The sequence below is a fragment of the Ursus maritimus genome, unplaced genomic scaffold, assembly GCF_017311325.1.
Source record: "Ursus maritimus isolate PB19 unplaced genomic scaffold, ASM1731132v1 scaffold_5, whole genome shotgun sequence".
Classification (NCBI taxonomy): Eukaryota; Metazoa; Chordata; class Mammalia; order Carnivora; family Ursidae; genus Ursus; species Ursus maritimus.
Window position 1 is genome coordinate 26,618,195 of NW_024426663.1, and position 15,449 is coordinate 26,633,643.

Genomic DNA, 15,449 nt, shown 5'->3' on the forward strand with positions numbered 1-15,449 from the left:
CACTCAGCCTGTTCATGAGTGTTGAGTCGCCATTAGATGAACCGAGCTGTTTGGGTAGTAATGAGTTCTGTGTGCCTGGGGGTGTTCAAAGGTGGTCAAACGTGGGCTGGGGATGTCACAGGAAAGATTTAAGCACTGGAAAGACAGTGGGGCTCGATGGCCCTTGATATTTTTTCTGAGGTTCCCCCGAATTCTCTGATATTTTAGTGCCTGCAACACAGGCTTCTTCCAAACTTTATTTTTCTCCCGAACTTTAGAAGTAAATGATTATCTGAAGAAGCCCATTGCTAACAAAGAACACGAGGTAGAAAAATGCAAAAAGAATCAATGAAGAGACTAATGAGATTTTCGAGAATCAAGAAAGGCAAAATTTAATTTGCATATAGGTATAACCCACACCCCACCTGGCAAGTGTTAGGCTACGGCACAAACCCCTCTGTCAGAGTCACAAACGTCAGCAGATTTGCAAAGTTACTGGACACAAAGGTTACACTTCTCAGAGTAACACACGGGTCTGTCCATCACACACACACACACACACACACACACACACACATATAACAAAGAAATACATTTAAATAATTCTCTGCCAAAGAGAGATGAGGATGGTAATCACGTTACCTCACATTTGGACCGCACTTTACAGTTTACAATCGCACCCATTTTGTGCTGACGACAGCCCTGTGAGGTAGGCAGCACGGGAATTACAATTAGTTCCATTTTGCAGATGAGGGAACGGGCTCAAGGGGCTTTTAGCACGGCCTGCGGCTTCCCAGCTCGCAGGTGGACGTCCGGGCCTCGGGCTCAGCGCCAGGGCGCCTCAGCCGGCTCCTTCACAACTGCCTTTCTAGGGAAAAAACGAAATGGGTTGTGCAAAAGACAGTGGTTCAACATCAAGGAGAACTCTTCTTTTCCTTGGGCAGATGAGATCAAGTACAATCAACCCTAACGTTGATGTCAGGCTGTGTGGCGGCCAAGAGGAGTGATTTTCTCAATCACCCCTGCGTTTATAACTACAACAGAATGGTTGTTTTCTACTCTAGCTCTGCCCTGCCTTGATTTTAAGTCACTCACAGCCACGGGAAAAAATGACACTGTGATTAGATTTCATTGACTCGAGTCTTATTCTCAGGATGCACGTAGTGGCGTCTGTAATCAAGTCATCAGCTCCACTTACAATCTGCTGTCTTACTGAAATGAAAATGAATCACATTCCCTTATTCCTTCTGGCTGTGGACATTAGTCTGGCTCTATTCTTTAGCCATAAATAATATATAACTTATTCCACCATGTAATATATATCCCATATATAGTATATCCTATTTCAATAGCAGTAAAAATGATAAACTTCACAGGCTGGATTAAAAAAAATCTTTAAAGCAAAGACAAAGATTTTTTTCCCCAGGGGGGATAAAATCAAACTTTGCAAAGAAAAGCTAACTAAAATCCTTTATTTCAAAATAAAAGTTATTCTGGAGGGGGGAATAACCCCTCTATTGCATTACTTTTTTAGTTAAGAATTTAAAAAGCGGCTCCATCATTGCCGACCCAAGGTTTTGTCTTAATACGGGGAGAGAAGACGTGCTGGCCCGTTATCATATACTCTAAATGGGAATGTAATGGGTTTTTTTCTTCCAAGTTATTCAGTATCTATGAGTTTCATCTGTTTTTAAGCAGTACTTTAAGATACATGAAATCTAACAAACGCTAATGGGGGCTTTGTGGGAGAGCCACTTGAAATATTGCAACAGTAGTCAAAAATTCTCTCTTTAAATTCCTTCAGAGAAACACTAAGGAAAAGTGACAATATTCTACTTCGTGCCTAAACCTGTCACATAATATACTGGCTTAAGTAAGAGATTTGTCCCTGCAGCAAAACTGGATGTCTTAGTTAATAACCAAAGGCATCCCCTCAAAGTCCCAAGATGATTTCATTGACAGTACAGAAGGTGGGTATTCATCCGAAAGCATGAAATTGGCTTTTACTTCTGATTTTCTAGGTTAATTTTGCAATAATACAAGTATTTGCTATTTGGTTGTTAGAAGCTGACCTGCCTTCTACTCTCAGAAGTGGGTCTCGTATAATGGAATACAGGCAGACACAGCTGGGAGTGCACAGTCCAGCAGTAAATAGGAACGTGAAAGGCAGAAGAGGATGGGTGCTTTAGCCATCAGAAGCCCTACAGATTGCTCTTGGCGATTTTAAATGTGGCCAAACGGAGTTTTTTTAAATGCACATTCTTATCCCAGATGGTCCAGAAATGGTGCAGATCATCAAAAGGAGCTCCCTTGGAGGTAGAGTTCTCTCTTTTTGCAGTTCCAGCAAGGTTTCAGGCTCTAGTAAGCAGGAAGAGCTAGACTCTAATAAGCAGGAAGAGCTTGCTACTCAAGGAAACGCTAAAGGTCACCATAGCAATCGACGGTGCCGGTAGCTGACCACTGGGGGGCGCTTCCAACACTCTGCAGGAAACAGGCGAGAAAGCTTTGTCTCTAGTTGAGGAAACCCTGGCTCTCCAAAAGGGGAGGAGCATTTGGAAACTCCTCTATCTCTCATTTTTCTTTAGTAAGAAGGGCTGCAGTGCCTCTGGAACAATTGGGTCAGAGAAATAAGGGTCCACACACAGAATGACGTCTTCCCCTCTGGAAGACTTTGGGGACCTCAAAGCAGAGCACAGGGACCTTTCCACATGTTGTTTTGCCTGAAACTACTATGTGTGTGGCCCTGCCACTGATTTTTCCTGGTTTCAGTCCACCTTCCAAGACTATGTTTTTAAGCCAAGGAAGTTAAGCTTCATTTTCCTTTTCTTCGGCAAGACCTTGAGATGCTTGGTGAAGCTGACGTATATTAGTTCAAACCCTCAGTATGTGAGCACTGAGAAATAAATTGCAAGTTATGCATCATTAGGATCCAAACAACCCATGCTTCTTATCATGCGTCAAGAGGCATCAACCTCTTATTTGAAACTAAACAGAACAAGCAACTTCTTAAAAAAAGAAAAAGAAAGCATTCATATGTAACCCTCCTTGGGTTTAGTGCTACACTGTTGGCTAATATGAGCTATTGAAAATATTTTTGGAATGGTCTTCAAATATTATCAATATTTTCTTTTACTTACTTGGCATTTCACTATATAGTTATGTACAGAGATGGCCCTTACCATGCAGGAAAATATACATTCTCCACTTCCATGATTCATTATCAACACTAGTGCCTCCACCGGGCCTTATGAGCCAGCAAGTTGAATTTATTAGTCAGCCATTAGTTCTAACAAGATAATTAAAGTGCAAAGAAGGAGGGAAAACAGCTAGACAGATCAATTTTTTCAATGTCAGCATCAATATACTTCATGCCTTAAGAGGAATCATCAAGCACGATAGGCTCAGGTAACAATAACTGCATGTTTCCTCTTTCTTCTTTTAAAGCAGAGCTCTCCCTGAGAAGAGAAGAGGGAGGTAAACGTGAGATAGCCCTATTTCTTCAACAACCACCAATCTTAGGAAAAGGAAGGTCACTTCCCCAGCACAGGGGAGCAGGACTAACCCCTGCAGTTAGTCTTCGGAGAGAAGAGCTGTTGAGTGGTTGGTCCCATCTCCCATACACGTAGAATATTTTCACTCATAAATACCCCAAACTTTAAAAACAAAGATGACCAGGGAAGGACTGTCTACCAACAGCACACAGACGTGTGGGTTTTAAAAAGAACATCCCATTAAACAACATTTTTAAAAATACAACCAGTATTCATAGCGTAAAAATGGCTCGCGTAAATCGGAAAAAAATTCCCACATTCCCGTAGGGAAGGTGGAGGGGAAGGAGCACGGCAAGGTGCAGAGATGATTTTTAAGTACGTCTGATCACTCAGCCTAAAACCCCGTGGCAGTTTGTGACCCTCTGTCCCATTCCACAGTTCTGAGGGTGAGGCGCACGGACACATTTCCGCAGACTCTGCACCTGTCTCTCTGACGGCACTGGCTTCTCAGGCACCACAGCCTCAGAAAAAGCCCCTAGTCCACCTGAAGTCAGCCCCTGGCTGCAATCCCCTGGGGCAAAGGTCTTCATGTCTTTCCCGTCCTGTTGCTTAAAGACCAAAAAAGCAGTTTCAGAACATGCCATCGCTCCAGCGTAAATATTGAGAATGTACTAAAACCATGCACATGCTGTGGACTGACATTGTTTATGTGGCGGCCCGTCCCTACAGAGGAAGCCTCGGCTTTTCTGGAAGCTTGTGATACAGAAAATAGGACAGAGGCAGTGATAAACCCCAAGAGAAGACTGGTTAGGTGTGTACCCAGGCCAGTAAAGTGCCAGACAGCTCAGGCCTTTCCCATGATCCTCGTCCGTGAGTTCTAACAGAGCACGGGCACACTTTCCAATCGACCTTCTTACCTGCTTCACTGAAATGGCTACCAGCATCTCCTATATTACATTCCCTTATGAAAAACGCACCATCAGCTCTACCAAGGATCAATCTTTTCGCCTTCCCACCCCAAGTCTGAAAGCATCTGTCTTTGACCCCAAACAGCTGGGCTTCCTTGGCTGGAGAGAGCATTCCAGGTCTGTTCCGTCTTCTTCGGTGCACGGGGTGGGGGTGGGGGGCCGGCTTGGTCTCCATCCCCGGTCCTCACTGCACTGTGGGAAGCATGGCATGCACAGTTCTGTCCGTCCCGCTTTCCATGAGAATTCCACAGACTCAGGGGCAAGGCCGGACCTTCAAGCAGGGAGCCGAGGTTCAATTTTTAGTGACAGATCATACAGCGTATCTTCATCTATGATGAGGGCTTTGTCAAGCAGGTACTGAGTGACCTGGAGGAACAGGGAGATCCTAGCTTTGGGTTCTTTCAGAACACGAGTACGTACATTTTCTGAATGGAAGCTGACACGATTCAACATTTTCTCTTGAATGTTTAAAAATGTTATATCATTGTTTAAACATCATGAATATATTCTCATTGTAAAAAAAGAAAAAAGAAAAAAGAAAAGAAAAGAAAAGAAAAGAAAAGGAAGAAAATCACACATTTCCAGTCCTCTCCCAGCTCCTCACCCCAGGCACATCTCTGAAGAGGCATGACTGCTATCATTTGGTTTGTATTCTCCAGAACGTTCTGTCTTACATGTCCTCATAGAAATCTTTTCTTCCCTTATAATTCTCCGGTACATCATACTCTGCTTTCGTCTCTTTGGTGGAAGTCAGGGAGAGCTCCCCATGTCAGAACGCGAACTGCTTGTACACCATTAACATGTGAGCTATCAGAGTTATTTAACAATCTCTTACTGATGGGTGCTTAGCTGCTGTCAATATTTCACTATTACACAAAGTGACAGTGAAATCCTTGTTTGCACGTTTGCTTAGTGGTCACATGGGAATGTTCCTTTGGGGATGGACACAAGAAGTGAAATAAAAGGAAATGACATAAAATAAACATGGTGGGGCCTGGAGTATTTCTGTGGAAATATTTCTTTAATTTTATTGAGATATAACTTACATAAGAAAAATTGACAGTTCGATCTGCTTTAGCCTATTTATTCGGTTCAGGACCGTCCCCTACCCCAGGAAGTTCCCGCATTCAGCTGCCCAGTCAGCCTGCTCCCAGGAGTGGCCCCTGCTATGATTTTTAGCCCCACGCACTCGTGTCGTCCACTCGAGAACTTGACGGAAGTGGAAGCGCACGGCACGTACTTGGGTGTCTAGCTCCTTTCGCTCAGCGTAATGTTTTGAGGTCCTTCCATGTTGTGGCGTAGATCACCAGCCTGCCCTGTCACTGTGGAGTGGTGCTGCGTCATAGACACCACGTTTGTGGTTCCACTCGTCTATGTATCATGGGCTCTTTCCAGTTTGGGGCGATTATTAAGAAATGCTATGAACATTTTCTGCAAGACTTTCAGGGGGCATATTTTCATTTGCCCCTGGAAAACACCTAGGAGAGAAATTCCTGAGTCATAAGGTAGACGCGTATTTAATGCTTGAAGAAATATCCACACCACACAGTCTTCTAAAGAGGACGAACCATGTTATCCTCACCAGCAAAGCAGAAGACTTGTGGTTGCTCAGTTCATCAACTTTTAGTCTCAACAGGTGATGGAAAATAACCTCTAAAACCACTGTGCCTACAGTATGAGAGTACCTGGCATCCCACACTCTAACTAGGGGTTGATAGTACCAGCATTTTCCAATTTGGTTTCTCTGTAAGGGGAAAACGATGTCTCATTTAATTTGCATTTTTTTCCTTCCCACTAGTGAAGCTGAGCATTTTAAAAATATTTACTGGCCAATTTTGTTGCTTATTCTGTGAGTTACCTCACCTGTTTAAAGCTTTGTCGATTTTTCTATTGAGTTGTTTATACTTTTCTTATAGACTAATAGGAATATTTTTATTCTGTCCCTTTGTTTTGCACGTTACAAATATCATCTCCTAGGGGCGCCTGGGTGGCTCAGTTGGTTAAGCGTCTGACTCTTGATTTCCGCTCAGGTTGTGACCTCAGGGTCATGAGACTGAGCCCCTTGTCAGGCTCCATGCTAGGTGTGGAGCCTGCTTGAGATTTTCTCTCTCTCCCTCTCTTTCTGCCACTCCACCCTGCCTCCCCACCCCCCGCTTTCTTTCACGTGTGCTCTCACTCAAAAGAAAATTAAAAAAAAAATCACCTCCTAGTCTACTGGTTTTATTTTTGCTTTTTAAATAATTGCATTTTGTCTTATAGACGTTTTTAATTTTGACGCAGCAAACTTAAGCTTATCTTTTACAGCTTATACATTCTCTGCTTAAAAAGGTCTTTCAAATCTAAAGGTTGTGGATATTTTGTACTATATTTTATTCAAATAATTTAATATTTCTTTTTATATTTAGGTAATGAACTCATGAGGATTTTTTTTTTTTTTTTTTTTTTTTGTGAATTCTATCAGATGGAGAGCCAAAACTCCTATTCCCTTTACGTGACTGGTCAATTTCTTTCTGGCACTATCTTTAGATGCCTCCTTTATTCCATATCAGATTTTCACATAGACAAAATCTGCATCTGGACTGTATCCCACGCCACTGAATTTGTATTCCTATGCCAATGTAGTCCTGCTTTATTCATTATAGTTTTAGGGTATGTATCTATATCTGGTAGGGAAAGCTCTTGCTTACTCTTCTTATTTTTCAAAAAAATCCATCTGGGTTTTTGTTTTTGTTGTTGTTGTTGTTGTTGCCTATCTAAGCTTCCTTATGAATTTCATGATAAGTTTATCAAGTTCCATGAAATAATAAGGAAAAAGAGACTGTGAGTTTTATGGGAATCTTCTGTACTACCTTCTCAATTTTTCTGTAAAGTTAAAATGATTCTAAAAAACATCTATTTAAAAATGAAGAAAGAAAGAGAGAGAGAATGAGAGAAAGAAAGAGAGAAAGAAAGACCAGTTGTGACTGGGATGGAGGAAGAAAGGGGGTATATGATGTGAGATGAATTTTGAAAGATGAGGAGGGGCCTTGTAATGTAAGACTTATTGGACACATCAAGACTTTTTCTTTCTTTATCCGAAGAGCAATGAAAAACCTATAAAATATTTTACACAAGGGACAAACATATCTTACTTTGTGTTCCAGAGAGTTCTATCTGGCTGCAATTTGTAGAATGGATTTTGCATTCTAGAGTGAATGCAAGTTGACCAGGTAACGGATATTGGTAGCTTGGGTCAGGATGGTAATGGTGTAGACAGATTTATGAGAAATAGAGAGTATACAATCGATAGAACTTGATAAATTGACGTTCCTTTTGCCTTCTTTCTTTTTTTCTTAATTAGAGTTGCCAAAGAGTTGTCTATTTTATTGGTCTTTTCTGTGAGTCAGCTTTTGATATTATTGATCAACTTCACCACTGTTTCTAATTCATTAATGTCCACTTTCTTCTTTATTAATTTCCTTAACAACCACACAAAATTACCTTTGGCTGGTGGTCTATTCGATAGCAAGTCTGCTGGAATTGGCGTATCTCTCTGATGATGTGTGATATCTAAGAGGGAAACAATAACAACAAAAGCAAAGCGAAAGTATTTCCTTGTATTGCAACACATTCTTCCGGGCCCTACCCACAAGTCCTCAGGCACTTTCTCCAGCGAAGTGTCAGAGCCCTGCCCTATCATTTTCTGTGCCCAGCCAGGGCTTTCTTGCCCTGCAATGAGCCACGTGAAATGCAAACAGCAAGAAGATACTTCACAATTGGAGGAACAGCTGGCACTGGGTGACCTCAGGTTCCACAGGGGCAAGCGCTGGGTGTTATTGTCCTGGGGCTCCTTGTTCTAACTTGGTGCTCAGAACCTGGCTGTCCAGCAAGAAGCCTTCAGCATCTGTCTGTCACTGCTCTGTCTCAGAAAGTCATCCCTGGAGCTTCATTCCCCACCCCTTTGCCCAGACTGCACGCAAGCTGAAATACCCCCGCTGAAAATCGCTTCAATCAGCCACATCGGATATGAAACCCAGTGCTCCCCCACCTTCCACCCCAGAATGAAAAAGCAGTGAGCTCTGTGACTTAGCCTCTTTTCTCTAAGCCACTGAAGTCACTGAAACAGGCTAATGATGAAATTACCACCTACCATTCTCATCTTGGAGAAATTAACAAGGCCTTCCTCAGTAAAGTTTGGTGTTCCCTCTTCAATAAATGCCAGATCTGTCAGGTACATCCCCAGATAAGGAACGGCTGGGGGGTTACAGCTGCAAAACCAACAGACACCGTTCTCAAGCTCATTCACAAATAGCGACTCCCCTCCCGTGTTTAACAGGAAGCAACTGTGTGGCTTCAATCCTGAAGAATAGAGTCTTCTAATCCCATCTGCACAAGCACACTCATGGTATGAAGAGTTCTCAGTACAGCTCACAACAAACTGAATAGAAAATTACAGCCTATGTTTTTACAATGTGCTTGGGACAATGGCATGTTCAAACAACAGGATGTCTTATAGACAAACACAAAGCGTGTGCAGCAGTACTCGTCTGCAGTACTTGTAAACTGGCTGCGCTCTTCCAGGGAGCAAGAACATGGAGGGACCTTCAAGAACTGGATAGAAAAACCAATGTGATTAGAGCCTGTAAAGCTTGTTTTCTGCCTTCGTTACTATTTCAATGTTTTAGAAGGTATAGACCTAATGGACATCACCACTGCACTCTAAAGTGATGCCTTCTTTGTGTTTGTCCTTTGAGAAGGGACCTTGGTCTTCTCGGTGCCAAGAGTGAGGAGGACATGGCCTTTTGAACCAGAGAGAACTGGGTCTGAGCCCCAGCATGACCACTTGCTAAGTGATTCTGGGCAAACTCTGTGAACCACAGTCTCCTTATTGTGCTTAGATTAATAAATACCAAATCAAGAAACTTTTTATAGTAAAAGATGGTTTGAGTTTCGAGTACAGGATAGTGATATTTTCTCCTTATTTGGGATAGTCTGCATGCCACCAGTATGTCCACAGGACACCTACTGTATGCACAGTATTTCAAATGTAAAGAAAAATCAGGAAAATACCTAGATGATGGAAGTTGCTCCCCATTTGTTTTTCTTTTCAAAGCAAAGGAGGAGGTAGGCCACTATTTGTATACTATATACATTTTTAAAATATATTTCTGAATTATGCATAAGTTAATAATTAAGATAAACATACTTTTTAAGGGTTTCTCTGAGATTTTTAAATCTTCCTTCAGATGAAACAGTTTTCTGAAGCTTGTCCATGAGAGCTTTTGTCTGGAAAGAAACAAACAACTTAGCATGTCAGGAAAATACTCCTGTGGTTTGACAAGATGGGTAAGTTACCGAGAGATCCTCACTTCCCTTCCACACTGGCAGGTGCGGATACCTGTGTCTGACTGCTGTGATGTGAGATGCCTTTCAAAGAACAGACATGGGGTACGATGACTGAATTGATGTTTAAAAAAAAAAAAAAGTGGAGAGGCTCTTCTAGCCAAAAAGAAGAAAATGTGTAGAAAAGAAAAGGTGCAATGCACAAGAAACTTAGGGACTTACAGAACTGAGAAAGCACATGTTGAATTAGGGGATCTTAAATGGGAGATCTCATGTCAGGTGGTTTTCACGGTGAATCTTTTTGGGTGTTTATCTCCAAACCTGATCCAAACACAGATTTGGTTGCTTGGCTATCTTCTGCTACAAACCTTTTATTTTGTGATCATCTTCCTCAACTTGTTAGAAAAGTAAAACTGACATTTACCAGGAAATAAAACTGTTGTTGACACTGATGCGGAGTTTCTCACATGGCCATGGGTGAATGGTAGGGCAGCCCTTGGGGATGATGGCCCACTCCTGGCAATACCCGTGCCCGGGCAGGATGGCAGGGAAAAGCACTTGGAATGCCCGGGTTGCGACTCCTCAGACTATTCTGTCTCAGTCCGGAGAAGAGCTGCACGATTTGCGAGAGCTTTCAGAATGACTCAAAGGGCTTCTTCCCCATCCTGGTTCCTGAGGACTCTGAGAGAAGATAGCCAGCATGGCCTGGGCAGGGATGGAGGGGGTGGGGAGACAAGATGGGGCTGGGTGTGCCTCCCGCCTTGTCCAGAGCTGGCCTTGGGCTGAAAGAAGCTGCACAAACACAGTCTGCCCTATAGCTGCAGACAAAATTTGGTGGGCTCCAGACTGCACGGTCTACCAGGCCTTCTGGATGTCTCCCAGCTACAGAGCAGACGGTGTGAGGAAAGAGTGTGAAGCAGGGCATATCTACAACCAGGCACCACCTCCTGTGACCAGACCGAGGTCCTGGGCCCAGGACAACAGACCATCACCCATTCTAAAGCCACTGTGAGTGACACATTCGTGTGACTGAAATGGTATATTCTACTTAATGCCTCTACAGGTAATATATTCAAATTTGAAAAAAATATTTCAACATCAGTCTTCTCACCCCTATTCTGTAGTCAGTTATCCCTAAAGCTGCAGCCTGTGGAAGACATGAGTATCACATAAGTCAACTACAGGGAAGGCCTAATGGTTTCTTTTCTTTTTTTTCTCAAGTTTTAATTTAAATGCCAGTTAGGTGACATTCAGTGAAGTATCAGTTTCAGGTGTAGAATTCAGTGATTCATCACTTACATACAATACCCGGGGCTCATCACAACAGGTAACGTCCTCAATGCCCATCACCTATTTAACCTATCCCCGACCTCCCCCAGCCCACCTCCCCCCCAGTAACCCTCAGTTGGTTCTCTACAGTTAAGAGTCTGTTTCCTGGTTTGCCTCTCTCTTATTTCCCCACCCTCTGTTCACCTGTTTTGTTTCTTAAATTCCACACGAGTGAAATCATATGATATTTGTCTTCCTCTGACTTATTTTGCTGGCATAACACTTTCTAGCTCCATCCATCTTGCAAATGGCAAGATTTCTTTCTTTTTTATGGCTAGTATTCCACTGTGTGTGTGTGTGTGTGTGTGTGTACACATCCCACATCTTTATTCATCAGTCAATGGACATTGGACTGTTTCCGTAATTTGGCTATTATTGATAATGCTGCTATAAACATCAGGGGGCATGTATCCCTTTGAATGGGGATTTTTATATCCTTTGGGTAAATACCTAGTAGTGCAATTGCTGGATCACAGGCCTAATGTTTTCTTAAAGAAGATTTAAGAATCCCTTGGTACCAACGTCAGATGAAAAAGGAAATAGGAGAAGGGAAATGAAAGAGAAGGCAGAGGAGTGACTTACTGACCTTGATGAAGTGTGACAATGTGTGTGACAGGATAATATGCTCTTTGTATCCAGTGCTCCATGGCTAAGGCTACCATTGCCTTAGAAGGAGGCAAAAGCCAGCCACGACAAGGGCATCAGTGTCCAGTTTTTAGATTCTGATACAGCTGTTTGAAGCCCATTTTAAAAACAGTATTTTAACACCCATTCATCATAAAAGCTATCAAAAAACTAGGAAGAGAGTAGTTTTCTCAATTTTATAAAAGCATTTACAAAACACCTATAGCTGGCACTAGCCTTAATGGTGAAAGACTGAATGCTTTCCCCACAAGATTGAGAACAAGGGAAGAATGTCCTTTCTCAGCACCCTTATTCAACATAGTATTGGACGTTTAGCTAGAGCAATAAGGCAAGAAAAGGAAATACATGTGTATGAATTGGAAAGAAAGAAATAAGATAGTTCCTATTTACAAATGACAACTGTCTGTGTAGAAAATCCCAGGGACTCTACAAAAAAGCTCCTGGAACTGATCAGTGAGCCCAGCAAGGCTGCAGATAGATGACCAACACAAAAAAATTCAATGACATTTGTACAGACTAACAATGTATGTGTGGAGACCAAAATTAAAAACCATAGTAACATTTAAAATTTCTCCAAAGAAAATGAATTATTTAGGCATAAATCTAAAAAATTTACACAGGACTTATATGCTCAAAATTTCAAAATGCTGATTTAAGAAAGCCTAAAGAAATGGAGAGACAGACTTTGTTTGTGGACTGGAAGACTCAACAGAGTAAAGATGTCAGTTCCCTCAAATTGACTGGCTTAATGAAATTCCAATAAAAATGTCAGTAAAGTTTTTTTAGACATAATTTTTTTACTAAAATTTATATGGAAAGTCGCAGGACCTAGGGTAGCTAAAATAACTTTGCAACAGAAGAATAAAGTGGGAGGGATATAAGGTAAAAAAAAGGTAAAAAAAAATCCAATTAAAAAATGAGCTGCAGACATTTCATTGAAGAGGATAAACAGATGGCAAACCAGCATATGAAAAGATGTTTAACATCATTAGCCATTAGGAAAATGCAAATTAAAACAATAATGAGACATCAAAATGGCTAAAATAAAAAATAGAAATAACACCAAATGAGGGCAAGAATTTGGAAAAACTTGTTCACTCAAACTTTGCTGATACAAGTATAAAATGGTACAGCCACCCTGGAAAAGAATTTGACTGTTTCTTATAAAACTAAACACGCAATTACCATATGATCGAGCATTTGCACTCTTGGGCATTTATCCCAGAGAAACGAGAACTTACAGTCACACAAAACCTATGCGTGAATGTGTATAACAGCTTTATTTGTAACAGCCCCAAACTGAAAACAACCCAGATGTTCTTCAAGGGGTGAATGGTTAAAATGTCCTATATTTATACCATGAGTACTACTTAGCAATAAAAAGAAACGAAGTATTGATACATGAATGGATCTCAAGGGAATTTTTTAAAAGGCAATCTCCAAATGTCATACACCGTATGATTCCCTTTATATAATGTCCTCGAACTGATGAAATTTTATAGAGATGAGAAACAGATTTTTGGTTGCCAGGAGTTAGTGAGGGGCAGGGAGGAAGCAGCTATGATTATAAAGAGTGGCCGGAGGGATCCTGGTCATAGCACTGTGTTGTATCTTGACTGCAGGGGGAATAAAAATGCATAAAAGTAAATACACACGGGCCCAAATGAGTATATATGTAAAAGAGATCATCTGAATAAGGTTAGTGGATGTTACCAATGTTAACTTTGTGGTTGGGATATGTTTTCAGTTACACCATGGGTTACTGTGGGGGGCAGCAGGTGTAGGGTACAGGGGATTTCAATTATTTCTTCCAAACTGTATGTGAACTTACATGATCTCAACATAAAAAGTGTTTGTTTGTTTGTTTAAACAGTACTCACAAAAGCTGTGGTTTTTATTTGCAAGGTCAAGGCTTTGTTCACAAACAAAAGAATTTGCCTCTGGCACCAGGAGGACATGGAGGCATCTGGAAAATTCCCCCAACGCCCTTTGAGAGGGCCAGGGTAGTTATCTACTAATGAAGAGTTAGCCTGCCCACCAGGGATCACCAAGGGCAGGGCAGCCTGTAGGAGAGGGGCCAGTGGGAGCCAATGAGGGCTAAAGGGGAGGTGAGGTCAGTTAAGCCCCCCTGTTCCTGGGCAGGCCAGGCAGACCACACATAAACCATGCATGGGCAATTCACGTGGCCTGCGCCCAGGGACCAACTAGCAGAAGACCGCAACAGGAGACCAGGGGGTGCACACGGCCTCCCAGAAGCCCAGAGGAACCTTCCCCAACACCCACCAGCACCCAGGGAGAAGGCCAGGAGAAAGGGCAGCGGGGAGATTGTGATTTCATTTGAATCTTGAAAATATCGAATGAAAATGATAGGTATGAACAAGCTAAGTTCAATTAAAAGAAAATTAAGAAAGTTTTCTGCACACCTAAGTCATTATGCCAAAACTTTACTACATAATAACCAAAAAAAAAAAAAAAAAAAAAGTGAACATTGAGGCCCTGGGGCATTTATACGCTTACTTTGGGGAGAAAGAATGGATCCACGGGACATCGCTGTGTTCACTTGGAATCAACGTGCCTTCTCTAAATAATTTAGGAAACAACTCCTCCCGACTGTCAACCGCACCGTTTGAGGTTGTCCCCAAATATGTTATAATGAATGTTTGGGGTTGTATTTGCTTTTCTAAATTAACCAATTAGACATGCACATGAGTGGAATCAATTAAGTGGTAAGAATGCAGTAATTACCCATGTTGGCACCTTTCTTTGGCAACTGAGCTGCTCAATTCAGTTAATTATTTCCTGATTAGTAATATTTCACTTGGCTCTGGTCTCCCGGCCTCTCCTGTCAGCAGCGGGCTGTGTGGCACGCTGGGGCTCACCTGCTTGGACACCTTGGCCCAGGTTTTCTTCAGCCTGTAGATGGCACTTCTGTTTAAGGCTGAGGTGATCTCCAGCACGCCATTGTAGTTGTGCAGGCATCGGCAAATGTCCGCCACGGCCACCCACTTCTCTATCGCGTTGGCACGGGAGCTGACATCGGCATAATTCATTATCTGGGAGGCCACCAGGTTACTCATCTGAGACAACAGAAGAGCCAAGAAAGGCCAGCTAAGAGCCAAAGAAATGCATTCGGGCAAAACACCTGAATTACCCAGAGAAATGTCGGGAAAATAGGATGCCGAGGGACATGGAGATCAAAGCCCACATTTAGATACCAACCTTCTGAACAGACTAAAGTGTGTAGTAATAATAATAACAACAAGAAACTAACGGGAATCTGTTCATCCTCAGAGTGAACAGAGGGATCGTTTGGAATCAACGTGTTGGGGGAACAGGCCATTTTTTTTCATCAGTAATTTTGATGAAGGAGTAATTTCCAGTAGTTATTGAGGAAATGGGAAAGAATGAGCTAACTCCTGAGGAATGGCAACTTTGCTGATGATGGGTTTCACTCCTTGGGGACTCTGCACATGCTCCTTCACCCTTGATGGGGGGGGGGGGCAGGAAGCCCCAGTTACCACAAAAAAAGAAAACACATTTACCCTCAATCAAATCAAACTCTAACCTGATCTGCTCTCAAGCCAGACACATTTAAGGACAGGGGAAGAGAGAACATTTATTCCCACCAGAATGAACAGGTCCTACAGTTTCAGGGGTAAGTACTGTAATGCTATTAGTTGAAACCAAGAGAAAAAGAGGCAGCTGGCACAGCTGA

The 15,449-nt window shown here is 42.2% G+C and overlaps 1 protein-coding gene across 1 annotated transcript in view; it reads right to left on the reverse strand.

The window, feature by feature from the left end:
• Nucleotides 1-351: 351 nt before the first annotated feature.
• The window catches only part of RASGRF2 (Ras protein specific guanine nucleotide releasing factor 2), a 232,251-nt gene continuing 217,153 nt past the window's right edge, over nt 352-15,449 (reverse strand). Inside the window, exons 23-27 of the mRNA XM_040622131.1 lie at nt 14,614-14,811; nt 9,624-9,703; nt 8,568-8,685; nt 7,919-7,987; nt 352-4,804 (exon numbers count right to left, since the gene is read on the reverse strand). Of these exons, the coding sequence (XP_040478065.1) occupies nt 4,712-4,804; nt 7,919-7,987; nt 8,568-8,685; nt 9,624-9,703; nt 14,614-14,811 (558 nt within the window). The 3' untranslated portion in view covers nt 352-4,711. The remainder of the gene's footprint in view (nt 4,805-7,918; nt 7,988-8,567; nt 8,686-9,623; nt 9,704-14,613; nt 14,812-15,449) is intronic.